Source organism: Chrysemys picta, chromosome 20 (assembly GCF_011386835.1).
Source record: "Chrysemys picta bellii isolate R12L10 chromosome 20, ASM1138683v2, whole genome shotgun sequence".
In the NCBI taxonomy this organism is placed as follows: Eukaryota; Metazoa; Chordata; order Testudines; family Emydidae; genus Chrysemys; species Chrysemys picta.
The window spans coordinates 3,188,773-3,209,477 of record NC_088810.1 but is presented as its reverse complement, the minus strand read 5'-3'; the positions used below and the strand labels follow the sequence as shown (position 1 = coordinate 3,209,477).

Genomic DNA, 20,705 nt, shown 5'->3' with positions numbered 1-20,705 from the left:
TGGGGCCAGGAAGCTGGTTTTCTGTGGGATTCTCTGGGGGAGGCTCTGTGGGGCTCAGCGGAGGAGAAGGCGCAGAGGGGGCTGGGGCTGCCAGCATCTGCAAACCTCAAAGGCGTCCAGCTCTAACTGCTACTTGCTGAATGTCACAACATCTCCCCCACCCCCCTGACTCACCCCTGGACCTCAGCACAGAATCAGCCTCGCGGTTCTCAGAGGCAGATGCTCCCATTCGGGGTGGCCATGAGCCAAGAGCAGGTGTGGAGACACAGCCACATCCTGGCACAGCCCGGGCCTTTTCGCAGCAGGGCAAGTGGAGGGAGCCGAGGAATCACAGAGGGGTGGCTGAGGGCAGAGAATGAAGTGGAGGCCGGTTCATACCAGACCATCCATCTGAGAAATGACTTGTAAAGCTGGCGATGGAACCCAGGAGTTTGACCCCTCAGCCCTGCCTGTTGCTCTAACCACTAGACCCCACTCCCCTCCCAGAGCCATTTGCCATTTGTTAGCAACAATGACATGGTAAAATGACAGTCCCAAGGCTGCTAATAATCCAAGTCCCCAATACCGTCTCCTCCTTCCTCTTCCCATGACCCACCAAGCTTCCCAGCCTGCCCAGAGCATCAGGTGCCAGGGCGCGGGGGGAGACCCACTCTGGGGATCCATGGGTAAGGGAAGGCTCTGATCCCTCCAGTGGAACCCCGGGTCCCTCCCGACTCCCCTCCCCAGGTAGGGTCCCTCTTGTGAGGAGTCCCCCAATACCCCAGCCTGCCCTCGACGGAGCCGGTGGATCCCTCCAGTGGCTGACGGGGCCGTGGCTCTGTAGAGGGTACGGTCGGGGTGGCACCTGAGTCAGGGAAGATTTGGAATGCACCAATCGGCCATGGGGGAGTAGCTTCAGAGGAAACCTCGTGTCCCATTATCCCCACTACTATCCCCCTACCAGTGTGGAGACGCTGCCCCACATCCAGCTGCCCCAGCCCTGGAAGGGAGATTTCCCACACAACCAACCCATCACCCCATCTCTATTCACACAGCTGCACCCCACTTCGGCCTGTGGGGGTGTGGCCTGGGTTGGCTCCTCCCTCTCCTGCCCCCCCTTCCCACACTGGTCTAGTCAGAACTGGATTGGACCAGCTCCTGCCCTTTCATCTTTCAATATCCCGCAGCCAATGATGGCGTGGCACTGACAAGTAGCCAATCAGCACGTGTCATGGCAAGGGGAGGCAGCTGCCAATCAGCAGGCAGAGCGAGAGGGGAGGAGGAAGAAGCAGCCCCACCCTTCTGAGAGAAAAGTGAGGAAGCCCCGCCCCCAGGGAAGAGAAAGCTCTGCCCACTCTGCAAGGCGAGGAAGGGGGTGGGGTTTTCAGCCCATCTCACTACTTATCTGATGAGCTAAAATTTTCGGCAAGACTTTTTTGCCTGTCCAAAAACGCCGATTTCTTCTAAATTAGAACTTTTCATGGGAATTCCGCAGATCTCCTGACTCAAAAAAGGTTTTTTTGGAGTGGGAGGAAGTTTTAAATTTCCAGACGAAAGAATCTGATTCTTCCAAAAGAAGGATTGTGCTAAGCCCTGGCTGCCGTCCCCGCAGCCAGGGCTCCATGTCCATGCCCCTCCCTCTCCCAGAGCTCCACTCCCAGCCCCAGCTCCGTGGGGGGAGGACACGGGCAGGGCTAAGGGGGAGTACGGGGTAAAAAGTTTGGAGACCATTGGGCTAGATCGTCACAATGGTTCCTTCTAGCCTTGGAATCTCTAATTGTCCCAAATCGATTTCCCTCCCCCCATGTTTTGGGTTCATGAAAATGTGTGGCGTGGGAAAACCATTTTCTTCCCAGTTCTGTCAACCCCCAGGGATGGTGGATGTGGGTTTGGATGGTGTAGGATGGAGGAGACCATGCCCTTCTGGCGCCTCTGGACCTCCCCCCGCTTTCCGTATGTGAACAGCACCTTACACCCCTTCTTTGGGAATCCCTACCAGCACGAAGAAGAGGATGAAGACCAGTGTGAATGGACAGGACTTCTCTTTGCCATCCTCTTCAATCTGGGATTCCTACTCAGCATGACAGACACTGGCTTGGTCATCTTCATCACCAGCTGGTGGCTGCTGTCTGGAACCTCAACTCGGACATAGCCGACTTCATCTTCACCTCCTTCCTCTCCACAGAGGAGGCCTTCGTCATCCTCCTGGGGAGCAAGAACCAGACCCCTCTGCTGCCCCCACCCCACCTGGAACAGCCCCTCTGTCTCTCCGCTCCTCCTGTAACTCTTAGTGCCATGTGCTCTGAGATGGTGGAGCTGTCCAGTGCTGAGAAACCTACCAGGCGTTCAGGAGCCCAGCACTGCGGCTTTGGCATCTGGTTACCAAGCTCTAGGGCTGCACAAAGGGGCATTAAATAAGGGGGCAGGACACCAGGTTGGCTGAGCCCATGGGCCTGATCTTGGTAGTCAGGGAGGGGGCAGGATACTGGGTTAGGTGGGCCCATGGCCCTGATCTAGGAATCAGGGAGAGGGCAGGATATCAGGCTAGATGGGCCCATGATACTGATCTGGGGCAGAAGGGAGGGGGCGGGGTGCAGGGTTAGATGAGCCTATGGGCCTGATCCAGGTAGGCAGCGAGGGGACGGGATACCAGGCTAGATGGGCCCATAGGGCTGATCCAGTGATGGTAGTTCTGTGTCCTGGCCCCGGTACCAGTCTGGGCCAGGCTGACACAGAGAGGGGCAGGTGGCTGGCAGGGAGTCGAGAGCTGCCATGGGGAGGTGGGAACATTGACAGGGAAGGAGTCAGGACGTTCGTCCAGCTGCTCTGTGGTCTGTCAGTCTGCCCAGCCCAGAGCGGGACGAGGATGGGCCTTGTGCTCTCTTACAGCTAGAGACTGGCCCTTCTGACTATCACTGGGAGCCAAGATGCCTGGGTTCTCTCCCCAGCTCCGGGAATGGGAATAGCATCTAGTGGGTAGAGCAGGGGGGCTGGGAGCCAGGACTCCTGGGTTCTCTCCCCAGCTCTGGGAGGGGAGTGGGTTCCAGCGAGTAAGACCTGGTGTCCCTTGTGCATTAACTCTATTTGTACAGGAGTTAGTGCTTGTCACATCCCCGCTCCCACCCGGATTTTAAATCCCTCCATTATGAAGGCTCGATATATCTGGCGGTCCAGAGGCTACAAAGAAAGATCCGGTTCGGCCTATCCTGGCATCTGGCCACTAAGTGGCAGCAATTTGGTGCCATCAGACAGGACGGTGACACTGACCAACCCCAGGGCCCTGTCCTTAGACCATCATGTGTCTTGGGTGGCTTTTCCTCCCATTCTGTCCTGTGCCCAGCTGTTTCCGATCCCTCACACCCTCCCTGTCCCCCTCAAAAAAGCAACCTGCCCCGTAATCACACACAGGATTCCTGCCTCCAAGTCCCCACCCATGGCCTGCTGTAACCTTTGACCCCACTCCCCTCCCAGAGCATTGGCTAGAACCCAGGAGTCCTGGCTCCAAGACACTCCCCCGGCCGCCTCCCGCCACTCTAACCCACTATGCCCCACGCCCCTCTCAGAGCTGGGGAGAGAACCCAGGAGTCCTGGCTCCCAGACTCTCCCCTGTCCACCTCCCCCCACTCTAAACCACTAGACCCCACTCCCCTCCCAGAGCTCTATTTCAAAACAAGTCATCTTTTACTGTAGTGATAACTTCTGATAATGAGCTCATAATCCTTTGAGTGACCCCCCCATAATGAACTAAACTCCCCTACAGAGAATTCCCCCTTATAGTGAACAATTCACCCTTACTAAGAAGGTGTCTTTTTTTTTAATGAAGAAACCAGAATCTTTCTACAACACAACTCTATTGTCTCTTTTATCCTGGCTGTATCCCCCATTCAGATACAATTCCCAGCTCCAAGGATCTGCAAGCACCAGAATTTTATTTTGTACAGCCTCAGCTTACAATAAAACTCTGTTAACTACGAAACCGAGCGACACGCTATTAAGGAGGAAAGGAGAAAAGCCAAGGTTTCAGTGTCTGTTCTCAGAGACCAAATGGAGCCGTTTTAAAGAGATGTCATTTCAACAAAGTCCCTCCGAACACCAGATCTCTCCAGCTGGTTGCCCCCCAAATCACTCTTGGGTATATAAAACGATGCTCAAGTTATGCTTGCTGAATGCATTTATTACAGAGAAATCAGTGAAGGATCCCACCACCAGGTGATGGCATTTTGTTTTTCATTGGCGTCTATCCATCCACACGGAAGTATCTGTACACAGAAATGTAGGGTTAGAAGGAATCTCAAGAGGCTTTCAAGCCTCTTCTCCCATGGCGAGACAGGATCAAGCAAGCCTAGACCATCCCTGGCAAGAGTATATCAACACAAGCAGAGTTGAGCGGGGAATCATGTCTATGGAAGGGTGGAGTTAATTGGGTCAATTTTGCCCCTGTTGATGTGGGGGAGAGGTTCTGGCTGAACACGGATGAGGTTCCCAGCTCTCAGCAGACGCATGGTGCCTAGAAGACCTCGGAGTCCATGTCTGTGGACTTCCTCTTCGTGTTCGCAGTGGTGCTGGCGGCCTCCTCGCTGAAGGCCCTTTCGAAGGCTGAGAAGAAGGAGCGGCGCACCTTCTCCTTAAAGTCCTGACCCATGAAGACGTAGAGGATGGGGTTGAGGCAGCTGTTGATGAAGGCCAGGCTGGTGGTCAAGGGGATGCTGGCAATGAGGGCGGTGTGCAGGCTGGGTGTCCAGTTCATCTGCAGGAAGGAGAAGATGTGGTAGGGGAGCCAGCAGAGGAAGAAAGCCACGATCACAGCGGCAATGACCTTGAAGGGCTTTCCAGATCGGGCCAGTCGGTTCCTCCTTAGCTTGGCCAAAATGGCAAAGTAGCAACACACGATGACGGTGAAGGGGATAACGAAGCCTAAGATAAAGCGGCTGATGATCATGGCCCGTTTGTTAGTGTTAAACCTCTTTTTTCTCTGCTCCGTGGTGGCCCCTTCCCCGGCCGTGTCGAAATTGTTGTAGCAGTTGGTGATATTCTCGTTGTTTGGGGAGGGTGCCGTGTCGCGGAAATATAGATTTGGAGAACACAAGGCCAAGGCCACGACCCACACACCCAAGGCTACCAGGAAAGCCAGGCGAGGTGTGCGGTGGTTCTCGGCCCACAGAGGGCGCACTACGGAGATGCATCGGTCTATGCTGATGACCATGAGGAGGTAGACGCTGGCGTAGAGATTGAGGAAGGCCAAAGTGGTGTTGATCTTACACCATGCCCTTCCAAATGGCCAGTGGAAGTCAAGGGCTGTTAAGGCCACACTGAAGGGGAGGAAGAAGGTGAAGATGAAGTCGGCCACGGCCAGGTTGAGAAACCAGATGGTGTTGACCGTCCTCTTCATCCGGAAGCCGGTGATGAAGATGACCAGCCCGTTGCCCGTCACTCCCAGCACGAAGGCAATGGAATAGATCACCATGGACACCACGTGAATGCTACTAATGAGCACTTGCTTCCGGTCCGCATCTTTATGATTGTAGTTAGAGCTATCATAATAGGAGGTGGTGAAGATATCCAACAGAGTTGTGGGGAGAGAGGTGCCCTTCACAGCCATGGGGATGTCTTCAATTCTCTCTGTCTTACCTCTTTCTCCACCTGTCAAACACCAATACAACTCGTCCATTAGTTATCTCCCCTGGCAACCTCCCGACCACCCAGTGACTTGGAAGGAACACCACCCTTCAGAAGGTCCAAGGGAATGTGGGACTCCTGTATTGTGTTGCACCACATTTACACTCGGTGAGAAACTGGGACAAAGAAGATAGAGAAAGGGGACCAAGATACTCTGCTGGCCCCTAACCGGTAAATTAACTTACTTATTTCCTGGTCACTGCGTTAGGTCAAAGTCATCAAACTCAAGGACAGTGACAAATTGGAAAGGACTCTGAGAAGAGTGATGGGAATGATTCAAATATTGGAACACCTGCCTTATAGTGAGAAATTCCAGGAAATCCATCTATCTAGCTTAATATAGAGAAGTTGAAGGGGTGAAGTTGAAGGGGTTCCAGTCTATAAGTACCTACATGGAAAATAAATATTTGACCATGGGCTCTTTGGTCTAGCAACCAAAAGCCTAACAAGACCCTATGGCTGGAAGTTGAAGCAAGACAAATTTAAGACCAAAGCAGACTGTGAAGAAGTTCAAAAAGATCTCAGAAAACTAAGTGATTGGGCAACAAAATGGCAAATGAAATTTTATGTGGATAAATGTAAAGTAATGCACATTGGAAAAAATGACCCCAACTATACATACAATATGATGGGGGCTAATTTAGCTACAACAAGTCAGGAAAAAGACCTTGGAGTCATCATGGATAGTTCTCTGAAGATGTCCACGCAGTGTGCAGAGGTGGTCAAAAAAGCAAACAGGATGTTAGGAATCATTAAAAAGGGGATAGAGAATAAGACTGAGAATATATTATTGCCCTTATATAAATCGATGGTACGCCCACATCTCGAATACTGCGTACAGATGTGGTCTCCTCATCTCATAAAAGATATAATGGCTCTAGAAAAGGTTCAAAAAAGGGCAACTAAAATGATTAAGGGTTTGGAACAGGTCCCATATGAGGAGATATTAAAGAGGCTAGGACTCTTCAGCTTGGAAAAGAGGAGACTAAGGGGGGATGTGATAGAGGTCTATAAAATCATGAGTGATGTGGAGAAAGTGGATAAGGAAAAGTTATTTACTTATTCCCATAATACAAGAACTAGGCGTCACCAAATGAAATTGATAGGCAGGAGATTTAAAACAAATACAAGGAAGTTCTTCTTCACGCAGCGCACAGTCAACTTGTGAAACTCCTTACCCGAGGAGGTTGTGAAGGCTAGGACTATAACAGCGTTTAAAAGAGAACTGGATAAATTCATGGTGGTTAAGTCCATTAATGGCTATTAGCCAGGATGGGTAAGGAATGGTGTCCCTAGCCTCTGTTTGTCAGAGGGTGGAGATGGATGGCAGGAGAGAGATCACTTGATCATTGCCTGTTACGTTCACTCCCTCTGGGGCACCTGGCATTGGACACTGTCGGTAGACAGGATACTGGGCTAGAAGGACCTTTGGTCTGACCCGGGGTACGGCCGTTCTTATATTCTTATGTTATGTTCTTATGTAAATTGGAAAAAAGAAGCAATTTTTTAACGGTGACGGAATTCATCATCAGAATAACTTCCTAACGGCTCTAGTGGATTCTCCATCACTGGCCGTTTCAAAATCAAGACTGGAGTTGTTTCTAAAAGTTCGGCTTTAGTTCAAGCAGGAATAACTGGGGGGAGGTCTATGGTCTGTGTTGGATGCCATTGGGTGCCCTCCAATAATGCACTTTTCAGTTTGTTGGTGATTCTGAACCATCGAGGAGGAAAAATTGTTTCAGATCGAACCACAATGAAATTTTTTTGCAATTTTCAGTGACTGAAAAAGTCAGAAAAAATCAGTTTGGGGAACCATTTCCTTCGACCCGAACAGAACGATTTCGTTTGGATCTCAAGTGTTTTTCATGGCTTTGAATCATTTAAAAATGGATAAAATTCAAGGATATTTCAAAATGAGAAGTAATTTCAAATAGTCACTTTTCATTTCCAAAAATGCCCAGTGGAAACATTTCAATGGGGCGGAAGTTCGTTTTTTTAGCAGGCCGAGGGGGGGCGGGATCCTGAAATGAACAATTTAGTGAAACCGGCCTGGATTCATGAAATGTTCCAGTGTCACCAAATCTGCATTTTTCACTGAAAAAAAAACAATTTGATCAAAATATTTCACCAGGTGATACTCAAAAATCTGTAGGCTGCCAGTGGGTGCCCTGGACATGGAGAAATTCAGATGGAAAATCAAAATGCCTGTTGTTTGTTGCATGTTGCACCACGATCAGCGAATTATTTATTACTATTTCAGTGGGGTTTAAATTATTATTCACCACAGGCCCTCCCAGAGTTACCCCATCATGACCTTCAAACCATGCAATAGGGGACGAATGACCCAAATGTGGGAAACCTGGGAGGGGAGGGGTTCTGTGCCCCACAGTGATTAGCAGGCTGTTCATTAATAGCTCCCCTCCCACCCGCGATACACCTTGCAAACTTTCCGAAAAGAGTTGGGAATCATCAGCATGCCTGGGTTCCATCCCCACCTCTGGATGGGGGGAGGGGTTCAGGGGGTTAGAGCAGGGTGGCTGGGGTCAGGACTCCTGGGTTCTGGTACTGGGAGGGGAGTGGAGTATGGCGTGGGGAGTTGGGGGTCAGGACTCCTGGGTTCTATTACTGGTACTAGGAGGGGAGTGGGGCTCAGTGGTTTATAGCAGGGAGGGCTGGCTTTTAGGGTTCCTGGCTCTGGGATCTAGTGGTTACAGTGGGGGTACAGCCCGGTTAACCAAGTCCATATATCTGGAACATTCCTTCTGAGAGGCAGCAGCTCCACGTGAGAAAAACTTCCCACAGTCAGACCACCGCTCCCCCGAACTCTGCCCCCCTTTTTCTGTGAGTTTGTCCCATTTAACTCATCTGTGTGGGGAGAGCTGGGGCTGCCTTTCCAGCTTTTGGGGTGCAAAGACCTGGAGGCCTTGAGTTAAACAAAGGGCTGAGAAGTGCACGGAAAGTTTTGTAAAAACTGTAACAACTGATTCCAGTAAACATTTGTAACCCGGCAGCTGGCAGGCTCTCTGCCCCCCTCTAGTGGCTGCCAGCCCGCTACTGCAGCTATTTCTTTAGCACACGCTGCTCAAACACCTGCTTTTCGAGACCCAGGCCTCAGGATCCGTCCCACCCGATGTCCCAACCCAGGGGCGGTTGTTAAACAGGGGAAGAGGAAAGACCGACTCCACGCCACCCCCGTCCCAGCACCACTTCCTCTTCTGCATGGGATGGGAGCTCCGGCTACTTTAGTTATGAGATTTTACCCTCCGGAACCAAGAATACAGCCCAGCAGCCCTGGTTCCCAGTCCCAGCCCCCCAAAGGTGTAGAGAGCACCCAGGAGTCCTGGTTCTCAGCCCCCCCACTCCCCTCCCAGAGCCATGCTAGAACCCAGGAATCCTGGTTCCCAGTCCCCCTCTAATCCACTAGACCCCACTTTCCTCCCAGAGCTAGGGAGAGAACCCAGGCGTCCTGGCTCCCAGCCCCCCACTCCCCTCCGAGAACCAGGGTACAGGGCAAACTCCAGGCACCAGCTTAACAAGCAGGTGCTTGGGGCGGCCAAAGGAGAGGGGCAGTTCCTATGGCAATACGGAGGCGGCAGGTCCCTCACTCCCTCTAGGAGCAAAGGACCTGCCGCTGAACTTTTTTTTTTTTTTTTTGCTTGGGGCGGCAGAAATGCTGGAGCTGGCCCTGCCAGGGTAGAACCCAGGAGTCCTGGTTCCCAGTCCCCCTGCTCTAACCCCTGGACCTAACTCCCCTCCCCAGAGCCACATAGAGAACCCAGGAGTCCTGGTTCCGACTCCCCCTGCTCTAACCCCTGGACCCAACTCCCCTCCCCAGAGCCACATAGAGAACCCAGGAGTCCTGGTTCCGACTCCCCCTGCTCTAACCCCTGGACCCAACTCCCCTCCCCAGAGCCACATAGAGAACCCAGGAGTCCTGGTTCCGACTCCCCCTGCTCTAACCCCTGGACCCAACTCCCCTCCGCAGAGCCACATAGAGAACCCAGGAGTCCTGGTTCCGACTCCCCCTGCTCTAACCCCTGGACCCAACTCCCCTCCCTAGAGCCACATAGAGAACCCAGGAGTCCTGGTTCCCAGTCCCCCTCCTCTAACCCCTGGACCTAACTCCCCTCCCCAGAGCCACATAGAGAAGGCAGGAGTCCTGGTTCCGACTCCCCCTGCTCTAACCCCTGGACCCAACTCCCCTCCCTAGAGCCACATAGAGAACCCAGGAGTCCTGGTTCCCAGTCCCCCTCCTCTAACCCCTGGACCTAACTCCCCTCCCCAGAGCCACATAGAGAAGGCAGGAGTCCTGGTTCCGACTCCCCCTGCTCTAACCCCTGGACCCAACTCCCCTCCCCAGAGCCACATAGAGAACCCAGGAGTCCTGGTTCCGACTCCCCCTGCTCTAACCCCTGGACCCAACTCCCCTCCCCAGAGCCACATAGAGAACCCAGGAGTCCTGGCCACCCTCTAATACCTCTGAGTGCTCACGGTGTGTGTGATGTCTCCTTTCCCGTCTGTGGGGCTCTCTAAGGGCGGCCGCCCCTGGCTGATCGTCTCCTCTGACGCCAGCCCTGTCTGCTCCTCTCGGGTAGAGGATCTCACACCCTCCCGAGGCCCGGGATGGCTTTGTATTGTGCTGTCAGCAAGGCGTGATCCGCAGCACTTGCCCAACACAGGAAGAACACTGAGCCTCTGACCCAACAGCGAGAGCAGCGGAAAAGTGAGGTAACCCCTGAAATCTGCCCAGGCGTGGAACAGGACTCCTGGGTTCTATCCCTGGCTCTGGCTGAGGGGTGGCACCTTTTCCCAGCATCTCAGCATTGATCCCCAACGTGGTGGCTGCAGCTCACAGAGGTTGACTGTGTCTGGGGCCAGGAAGCTGGTTTTCTGTGGGATTCTCTGGGGGAGGATCTGTGGGGCTCAGCGGAGGAGAAGGCGCAGAGGGGGCTGGGGCTAATCGCATCTGCAAACCTCAGAGGTGTCCAGCTCTGACTGCTACCTGCTGAATGTCACAGCATCCCCCCCACCCCCCTGACTCACCCCTGGACCTCAGCACAGAATCAGCCTCGCGGTTCTCAGAGGCAGATGCTCCCATTCGGAGTGGCCATGAGCCAAGAGCAGGTGTGGAGACACAGCCACATCCTGGCACAGCCCGGGCCTTTTCGCAGCAGGGCAAGTGGAGGGAGCCGAGGAATCACAGAGGGGTGGCTGAGGGCAGAGAATGAAGTGGAGGCCGGTTCATACCAGACCATCCATCTGAGAAATGACTTGTAAAGCTGGCGATGGAACCCAGGAGTTTGACCCCTCAGCCCTGCCTGCTGCTCTAACCACTAGACCCCACTCCCCTCCCAGAGCCATTTGCCATTTGTTAGCAACAATGACATGGTAAAATGACAGTCCCAAGGCTGCTAATAATCCAAGTCCCCAACCCCGTCTCCTCCTTCCTCTTCCCATGACCCACCAAGCTTCCCAGCCTGCCCAGAGCATCAGGTGCCAGGGCTACGGGGGGAGATCCACTCTGGGGATCCATGGGTAAGGAAAGGCTCTGATCCCTCCAGTGGAACCCCGGGTCCCTCCCGACTCCCCTCCCCAGGTAGGGTCCCTCTTGTGAGGAGTCCCCCAATACCCCAGCCTGCCCTCAACGGAGCCGGTGGATCCCTCCAGTGGCTGACGGGGCCGTGGCTCTGTAGAGGGTATGGTCGGGGTGGCACCTGAGTCAGGGAAGATTTGGAATGCACCAATCGGCCATGGGGGAGTAGCTTCAGAGGAAACTTCGTGTCCCATTATCCCCACTACTATCCCCCTACCAGTGTGGAGACGCTTCCCCACATCCAGCTGCCCCAGCCCTGGAAGGGAGATTTCCCACACAACCAACCCATCACCCCATCTCTATTCACACAGCTGCACCCCACTTCGGCCTGTGGGGGTGTGGCCTGGGTTGGCTCCTCCCTCTCCTGTCCCTCCCTTCCCACACTGGTCTAGTCAGAACTGGATTGGACCAGCTCCTGCCCTTTCATCTTTCAATATCCCGCAGCCAATGATGGAGTGGCACTGACAAGTAGCCAATCAGCACGTGTCATGGCAAGGGGAGGCAGCTGCCAATCAGCAGGCAGAGCGAGAGGGGAGGGGGAAGAAGCAGCCCCACCCTTCTGAGAGAAAAGTGGGGCAGCCCCGCCCCCAGGGAAGAGAAAGATTTGCCCACTCTGCAAGGCGAGGAAGGGGGTGAGGTTTTCAGCCCATCTCACTACTTATCTGATGAGCTAAAATTTTCGGCAAGACTTTTTTGCCTGTCCAAAAACGCCGATTTCTTCTAAATTAGAACTTTTCATGGGAATTCCGCAGATCTCCTGACTCAAAAAAGGTTTTTTGGGGGTGGGAGGAAGTTTTAAATTTCCAGACGAAAGAATCTGATTCTTCCAAAAGAAGGATTGTGCTAAGCCCTGGCTGCCGTCCCCGCAGCCAGGGCTCCATGTCCACGCCCCTCCCTCTCCCAGAGCTCCACTCCCAGCCCCAGCTCCGTGGGGGGAGGACACGGACAGGGCTAAGGGGGAGTACGAGGTAAAAAGTTTGGAGACCATTGGGCTAGATCGTCACAATGGTTCCTTCTAGCCTTGGAATCTCTAATTGTCCCAAATCGATATCCCTCCCCCCATGTTTTTGGTTCATGAAAATGTGTGGCGTGGGAAAACCATTTTCTTCCCAGTTCTGTCAACCCCCAGGGATGGTGGATGTGGGTTTGGATGGTGTAGGATGGAGGAGACCATGCCCTTCTGGCGCCCCTGGACCTCCCCCCGCTTTCCGTATATGAACAGCACCTTACACCCCTTCTTTGGGAATCCCTACCAGCACGAAGAAGAGGATGAAGACCTGTGTGAATGGACAGGACTTCTCTTTGCCATCCTCTTCAATCTGGGATTCCTACTCAGCATGACAGACACTGGCTTGGTCATCTTCATCGCCAGCTGGTGGCCACTTTCTGGAACCTCAACTCGGACATAGCCAACTTCATCTTCACCTCCTTCCTCTCCACAGAGGAGGCCTTCATCATCCTCCTGGGGAGCAAGAACCAGACCCCTCTGCTGCCCCCACCCCACCTGGAACAGCCCCTCTGTCTCTCCGCTCCTCCTGTAACTCTTAGTGCCATGTGCTCTGAGATGGTGGAGCTGTCCAGTGCTGAGAAACCTACCAGGCGTTCAGGAGCCCAGCACTGCGGCTTTGGCATCTGGTTACCAAGCTCTAGGGCTGCACAAAGGGGCATTAAATAAGGGGGCAGGACACCAGGTTGGCTGAGCCCATGGGCCTGATCTAGGTAGTCAGGGAGGGGGCAGGATACTGGGTTAGGTGGGCCCATGGCCCTGATCTAGGAATCAGGGAGAGGGCAGGATATCAGGCTAGATGGGCCCATGACACTGATCTGGGGCAGAAGGGAGGGGGCGGGGTGCAGGGTTAGATGAGCCTATGGGCCTGATCCAGGTAGGCAGCGAGGGGACGGGATACCAGGCTAGATGGGCCCATAGGGCTGATCCAGTGATGGTAGTTCTGTGTCCTGGCCCCTGTACCAGTCTGGGCCAGGCTGACACAGAGAGGGGCAGGTGGCTGGCAGGGAGTCGAGAGCTGCCATGGGGAGGTGGGAACATTGACAGGGAAGGAGTCAGGACGTTCGTCCAGCTGCTCTGTGGTCTGTCAGTCTGCCCAGCCCAGAGCGGGACGAGGATGGGCCTTGTGGTCTCTTACAGCTAGAGACTGGCCCTTCTGACTATCACTGGGAGCCAAGATGCCTGGGTTCTCTCCCCAGCTCCGGGAATGGGAATAGCATCTAGTGGGTAGAGCAGGGGGGCTGGGAGCCAGGACTCCTGGGTTCTCTCCCCAGCTCTGGGAGGGGAGTGGGGTCCAGCGAGTAAGACCTGGTGTCCCTTGTGCATTAACTCTATTTGTACAGGAGTTAGTGCTTGTCACATCCCCGCTCCCACCCGGATTTTAAATCCCTCCATTATGAAGGCTCGATATATCTGGCGGTCCAGAGGCGACAAAGAAAGATCCGATTCGGCCTATCCTGGCATCTGGCCACTAAGTGGCAGCAATTTGGTGCCATCAGACAGGACGGTGACACTGACCAACCCCAGGGCCGTGTCCTTAGACCATCATGTGTCTTGGGTGTCTTTTCCTCCCATTCTGTCCTGTGCCCAGCTGTTTCCGATCCCTCACACCCTCCCTGTCCCCCTCAAAAAAGCAACCTGCCCCGTAATCACACACAGGATTCCTGCCTCCAAGTCCCCACCCATGGCCTGCTGTAACCTTTGACCCCACTCCCCTCCCAGAGCATTGGCTAGAACCCAGGAGTCCTGGCTCCCAGACACTCCCCCGGCCGCCTCCCGCCACTCTAACCCACTATGCCCCACGCCCCTCAGAGCTGGGGAGAGAACCCAGGAGTCCTGGCTCCCAGACTCTCCCCTGTCCACCTCCCCCCACTCTAAACCACTAGACCCCACTCCCCTCCCAGAGCTCTATTTCAAAACAAGTCATCTTTTACTGTAGTGATAACTTCTGATAATGAGCTCATAATCCTTTGAGTGACCCCCCCATAATGAACTAAACTCCCCTACAGAGAATTCCCCCTTATAGTGAACAATTCACCCTTACTAAGAAGGTGTCTTTTTTTTTAATGAAGAAACCAGAATCTTTCTACAACACAACTCTATTGTCTCTTTTATCCTGGCTGTGTTCCCCATTCAGATACAATTCCCAGCTCCAAGGATCTGCAAGCACCAGAATTTTATTTTGTACAGCCTCAGCTTACAATAAAACTCTGTTAACTACGAAACAGAGCGACACGCTATTAAGGAGGAAAGGAGAAAAGCCAAGGTTTCAGTGTCTGTTCTCAGAGACCAAATGGAGCCGTTTTAAAGAGATGTCATTTCAACAAAGTCCCTCCGAACACCAGATCTCTCCAGCTGGTTGCCCCCCAAATCACTCTTGGGTATATAAAACGATGCTCAAGTTATGCTTGCTGAATGCATTTATTACAGAGAAATCAGTGAAGGATCCCACCACCAGGTGATGGCATTTTGTTTTTCATTGGCGTCTATCCATCCACACGGAAGTATCTGTACACAGAAATGTAGGGTTAGAAGGAATCTCAAGAGGCTTTCAAGCCTCTTCTCCCATGGCGAGACAGGATCAAGCAAGCCTAGACCATCCCTGGCAAGAGTATATCAACACAAGCAGAGTTGAGCGGGGAATCATGTCTATGGAAGGGTGGAGTTCATTGGGTCAATTTTGCCCCTGTTGATGTGGGGGAGAGGTTCTGGCTGAACACGGATGAGGTTCCCAGCTCTCAGCAGACGCATGGTGCCTAGAAGACCTCGGAGTCCATGTCTGTGGACTTGCTCTTCATGTTCGCAGTGGTGCTGGCTGCCTCCTCGCTGAAGGCCCTTTCGAAGGCTGAGAAGAGGGAGCGGCGTACCTTCCCCTTAAAGTCCTGACCCATGAAGATGTAGAGGATGGGGTTGAGGCAGCTGTTGATGAAGGCCAGGCTGGTGGTCAAGGGGATGCTGACAGTGATGGTTGTGTGCAGGCTGGGTGTCCAGTTCATCTGCAGGAAGGAGAAGATGTGGTAGGGGAGCCAGCAGAGGAAGAAAGCCACGATCACAGCGGCAATGACCTTTAAGGGCTTTCCAGATCGGGCCAGTCGGTGCCTCCTTAGCTTGGCCAAAATGGCAAAGTAGCAATACACGATGACGGTGAAGGGGATAACGAAGCCTAAGATAAAGCGGCTGATGATCATGGCCCGGTGGTTAGTGTTAAACCTCTTTTTTCTCTGCTCCGTGGTGGCCCCTTCCCCGGCCGTGTCGAAATTGTTGTAGCAGTTGGTGATGTTCTCGTTGTTTGGGGAGGGTGCCGTGTCGCGGAAATATAGATTTGGAGAACACAAGGCCAAGGCCACGACCCACACACCCAAGGCTACCAGGAAAGCCAGGCGAGGTGTGCGGTGGTTCTGGGCCCACACAGGGCGCACTATGGAGATGCATCGGTCTATGCTGATGACCATGAGGAGGTAGACGCTGGCGTAGAGATTGAGGAAGGCCAAAGTGGTGTTGATCTTACACCATGCCCTTCCAAATGGCCAGTGGAAGTCAAGGGCTGTTAAGGCCACACTGAAGGGGAGGAAGAAGGTGAAGATGAAGTCGGCCACGGCCAGGTTGAGAAACCAGATGGTGTTGACCGTCCTCTTCATCCGGAAGCCGGTGATGAAGATGACCAGCCCGTTGCCCGTCACTCCCAGCACGAAGGCAATGGAATAGATCACCATGGACACCACGTGCATGCTACTAACGAGCACTTGCTTCCGGTCCGCATCTTTATGATTGTAGTTAGAGCTATCATAATAGGAGGTGGTGAAGACATCCAACAGAGTTGTGGGGAGAGAGGTGCCCTTCACAGCCATGGGGATGTCTTCAATTCTCTCTGTCTTACCTCTTTCTCCACCTGTCAAACACCAATACAACTCGTCCATTAGTTATCTCCCCTGGCAACCTCCCGACCACCCAGTGACTTGGAAGGAACACCACCCTTCAGAAGGTCCAAGGGAATGTGGGACTCCTGTATTCTGTTGCACCACATTCACACTCGGTGAGAAACTGGGACAAAGAAGATAGAGAAAGGGGATCAAGATACTCTGCTGGCCCCTAACCGGTAAATTAACTTACTTATTTCCTGGTCACTGCGTTAGGTCAAAGTCATCAAACTCAAGGACAGTGACAAATTGGAAAGGACTCTGAGAAGAGTGATGGGAATGATTCAAATATTGGAACACCTGCCTTATAGTGAGAAATTCCAGGAAATCCATCTATCTAGCTTAATATAGAGAAGTTGAAGGGGTGAAGTTGAAGGGGTTCAAGTCTATAAGTACCTACATGGAAAATAAATATTTGACCATGGGCTCTTTGGTCTAGCAACCAAAAGCCTAACAAGACCCTATGGCTGGAAGTTGAAGCAAGACAAATTTAAGACCAAAGCAGACTGTGAAGAACTTCGAAAAGATCTCAGAAAACTAAGTGATTGGGCAACAAAATGGCAAATGAAATTTTATGTGGATAAATGTAAAGTAATGCACATTGGAAAAAATGACCCCAACTATACATACAATATGATGGGGGCTAATTTAGCTACAACAAGTCAGGAAAAAGACCTTGGAGTCATCGTGGATAGTTCTCTGAAGATGTCCACGCAGTGTGCAGAGGTGGTCAAAAAAGCAAACAGGATGTTAGGAATCATTAAAAAGGGGATAGAGAATAAGACTGAGAATATATTATTGCCCTTATATAAATCGATGGTACGCCCACATCTCGAATACTGCGTACAGATGTGGTCTCCTTATCTCAAAAAAGATGTAATGGCTCTAGAAAAGGTTCAAAAAAGGGCAACTAAAATGATTAAGGGTTTGGAACAGGTCCCATATGAGGAGAGATTAAAGAGGCTAGGACTCTTCAGCTTGGAAAAGAGGAGACTAAGGGGGGATGTGATAGAGGTCTATAAAATCATGAGTGATGTGGAGAAAGTGAATAAGGAAAAGTTATTTACTTATTCCCATAATACAAGAACTAGGAGTCACCAAATGAAATTGATAGGCAGGAGATTTAAAACAAATACAAGGAAGTTCTTCTTCACGCAGCGCACAGTCAACTTGTGAAACTCCTTACCCGAGGAGGTTGTGAAGGCTAGGACTATAACAGCGTTTAAAAGAGAACTGGATAAATTCATGGAGGTTAAGTCCATTAATGGCTATTAGCCAGGATGGGTAAGGAATGGTGTCCCTAGCCTCTGTTTGTCAGAGGATGGAGATGGATGGCAGGAGAGAGATCACTTGATCATTGCCTGTTACGTTCACTCCCTCTGGGGCACCTGGCATTGGACACTGTCGGTAGACAGGATACTGGGCTAGAAGGACCTTTGGTCTGACCCGGGGTATGGCCGTTCTTATGTTCTTATGTTATGTTTTTATGTAAATTGGAACAAAGGGGCAATTTTTTAACGGTAACGGAATTCACCCTCAGAATAACTTCCTAACAGCTCTAGTGGATTCTCCATCACTGGCCGTTTCAAAATCAAGACTGGAGTTGTTTCTAAAAGTTCGGCTTTAGTTCAAGCAGGAATAACTGGGGGGAGGTCTATGGTCTGTGTTGGATGCCATTGGGTGCCCTCCAATAATGGACTTTTCAGTTTGTTGGTGATTCCGAACCATCGAGGAGGAAAAATTGTTTCAGATCGAACCACAATGAAATTTTTTTGCCATTTTCAGTGACTGAAAAAATCAGAAAAAATCAGTTTGGGGAACCATTTCCTTCGACCCGAACAGAACGATTTCGTTTGGATCTCAAGTGTTTTTCATGGCTTTGAATCATTTAAAAATGGATAAAATTCAAGGATATTTCAAAATGAGAAGTAATTTCAAATAGTCACTTTTCATTTCCAAAAATGCCCAGTGGAAATATTTCAATGGGGCGGGAATTCGTTTTTTTGGCAGGACGAGGTGGGGTGGGATCCTGAAACAAACAGTTTTGTGAAACCGGCCTGGATTCATGAAATGTTTCAGTGTCACCAAATCTGCATTTTTTACTGAAAAAAACAATTTGATCAAAATATTTAACCAGATGATACTCAAAAATCTGTAGGCTGCCAGTGGTGGGCCCTGGACGCTAAGAAATTAGATGGAAAATCATTATGCCTGTTGTTTGTTGCATGTTGCACCACAATCAGCAAATTATTTATTACTATTTCAGTGGGGTTTAAATTATTATTCAGCACAGGCCCTCCCAGAGTTACCCCACCATGACCTTCAAACCATGCAATAGGGGACGAATGACCCAAATGTGGGAAACCGGTGGGGGGAGGGTTTCTCTGCCCCACAGTGATTAGCAGGCTGTTCGTTAATAGCTCCCCTCCCACCCGCGATACACCTTGCAAACTTTCCGAAAAGAGTTGGGAATCATCAGCATGCCTGGGTTCCATCCCCACCTCTGGATGGGGGGAGGGGTTCAGGGGGTTAGAGCAGGGTGGCTGGGGTCAGGACTCCTGGGTTCTGGTACTGGGAGGGGAGTGGAGTATGGCGTGGGGAGTTGGGGGTCAGGACTCCTGGGTTCTATTACTGGTACTAGGAGGGGAGTGGGGCTCAGTGGTTTATAGCAGGGAGGGCTGGCTTTTAGGGTTCCTGGCTCTGGGATCTAGTGGTTACAGTGGGGGTACAGCCCGGCTAGCCAAGTCCATCAGTCTGGCACATTCCTTCTGAGAGGCAGCATCTCCACGTGAGAAAAACTTCCCACAGTCAGACCACCCCTACCCCTAACTCTGCCCCCAGTTAACTGGTCTGTGCAGGGAGAGCTGGGGCTGCCTTTCCAGCTTTTGGGGGGCAAAGACCTGTGGGCCTTGAGTTAAACGAAGGGCTGAGAAGTGCACGGAAAAATTTGTAAAATCTGTAACAACTGATTCCAGTAAACATTTGTAACCCGGCAGCTGGCAGGCTCTCTGCCCCCCTCTAGTGGCTGCCAGCCCGCTACTGCAGCTATTTCTTCAGCACACCCTGCTCAAACACCTGCTTTTCGAGACCCAGGCCTCAGGATCCGTCCCACCCGATGTCCCAACCCAGGGGCGGTTGTTAAACAGGGGAAGAGGAAAGACAGAGTCCACGCCACCCCTGGCCCAGAATCACTTCCTCTTCTGCATGGGATGGGAGCTCCGGTTACTTTAGTTATTAGATTTTACCCTCCAGAACCAAGAATACAGCCCAGCAGTCCTGGTTCCCAGCCCCCCACAGGTGGGGAGAGAACCCAGGAGTCCTGGCTCCCAGCCCCCCTCTAATCCACTAGACCGCACTCACCTCCCAGAGCCAGGGTAGAACCCAGAAGTCCTGGTTCCCAACCCCCTCTACTCTAACCCCTAGACCCAACTCCCCTCCCCAGAGCCACGTAGGGAACCCAGGAGTCCTGACCACCCTCTAATACCTCTGAGTGCTCACGGTGTGTGTACTGTCTCCTTTCCCCTTCTGTGGGGCTCTCTAAGGGTGGCTGCCCCTGGCAGATCGTCTCCTCTGACGCCAGCCCCGTCTGCTCCTCTCGGGTAGAGGATCTCACACCCTCCCGAGGCCCGGGATGGCTTTGTATTGTGCTGTCAGCAAGGCGTGATCCGCAGCACTTGACCAACACAGGAAGAACACTGAGCCTCTGACCCAACAGCGGAAAAGTGAGGTAACCCCTGAAATCTGCCCAGGCGTGGAACAGGACTCCTGGGTTCTGTCCCTGACTCTGGCTGAGGAGTGGGGTCTAGTGGGTGATAGCAGGGAGCTTGGGAGCCAGGACTCCTGGGTTCTGTCCCCCAGCTGTGGGTTTGTGGTAAGAGTAGGGGATTGTTGTATTAATTTATATTAAAGGACTCCAAAAGTCAAAGTTGGGACCACGAATCTGAAACCGTCCAACATTAAACAAGGTTCAGGGTTTGCTCCACAGAGTCTGTGGCCTGTCTATGACCCCAGCAAACACCCTTTTATTAAAGAAACGGGGGGAGTGGGGAGAGAGGGAGAGTGAATGCCTTTGCAATCTAAATTATTAAGTCAGGCTTTCACTTGAACCATAACCCTTGTGCCCTTGGGTGCAGAGAGATTTTGGGAAGGGAAAACCCACCTGGTCCAGCAGCCTTTTAGCTGGTGCCGGAGATGATCCCTGTTCTTTGGGGGATGGAGAAGTCAGCAGGGCTGGGCTGGAGCCGGCGTCCTTGCAGCTGTTGTTAAAGTATGCTGCTGTTTCCTAGAAGACAAAATGGGACAAACCCCCAGAAAAAGGTGAGAAACATTCAGCAAGGTGAGAAAAGGCCGCTTCTGTCTCCCGGTGTGACTCTCACTTGCAACGTCGCTGCTGGAAAAGCACCATCCCGAGACCTGGCAAACTCATACCAGCGTCAGGCTGTTCCGGGCGTTGCTTTTAGCCACCCCTCTGGGCGCAGAGGGGCAGCAGGGCTGCAAAATACACAGGCCTGGCTGGGCAAACCAGGCTCTTTTT

The 20,705-nt window shown here is 52.2% G+C and overlaps 2 protein-coding genes across 4 annotated transcripts; both read right to left on the bottom strand.

The window, feature by feature from the left end:
• Positions 1–3,891: 3,891 nt before the first annotated feature.
• Positions 3,892–10,341, bottom strand: LOC101952667 (chemerin-like receptor 1). Of its 2 annotated transcripts, none has more exons than XM_065573710.1 (2): positions 10,133–10,341; positions 3,892–5,619 (listed from the first exon to the last, which is right to left on the bottom strand). In XM_065573710.1, exon 2 carries the CDS (start codon positions 5,576–5,578, stop codon positions 4,487–4,489), a length of 1,092 nt encoding a protein of 363 aa, XP_065429782.1. In that variant the 5' UTR covers positions 5,579–5,619; positions 10,133–10,341; the 3' UTR covers positions 3,892–4,486. The 2 variants fall into 2 exon arrangements, with proteins under 2 accessions (XP_065429782.1, XP_065429783.1); XM_065573711.1 differs by having other exon boundaries at positions 10,147–10,263.
• Positions 10,342–14,415: 4,074 nt separating this feature from the next.
• Positions 14,416–19,814, bottom strand: LOC135976715 (chemerin-like receptor 1). Of its 2 annotated transcripts, none has more exons than XM_065573850.1 (2): positions 19,670–19,814; positions 14,416–16,143 (listed from the first exon to the last, which is right to left on the bottom strand). In XM_065573850.1, exon 2 carries the CDS (start codon positions 16,100–16,102, stop codon positions 15,011–15,013), a length of 1,092 nt encoding a protein of 363 aa, XP_065429922.1. In that variant the 5' UTR covers positions 16,103–16,143; positions 19,670–19,814; the 3' UTR covers positions 14,416–15,010. The 2 variants fall into 2 exon arrangements, with proteins under 2 accessions (XP_065429922.1, XP_065429921.1); XM_065573849.1 differs by having other exon boundaries at positions 19,656–19,793.
• Positions 19,815–20,705: the final 891 nt, after the last annotated feature.

Excerpts from the sequence above, each read along its gene's own strand:
- LOC101952667 (XM_065573710.1), bottom strand. The coding sequence starts at position 5,578 with ATGGCTGTGAAGGGCACCTCTCTCCCCACAACTCTGTTGGATATCTTC.
- LOC135976715 (XM_065573850.1), bottom strand. The coding sequence starts at position 16,102 with ATGGCTGTGAAGGGCACCTCTCTCCCCACAACTCTGTTGGATGTCTTC.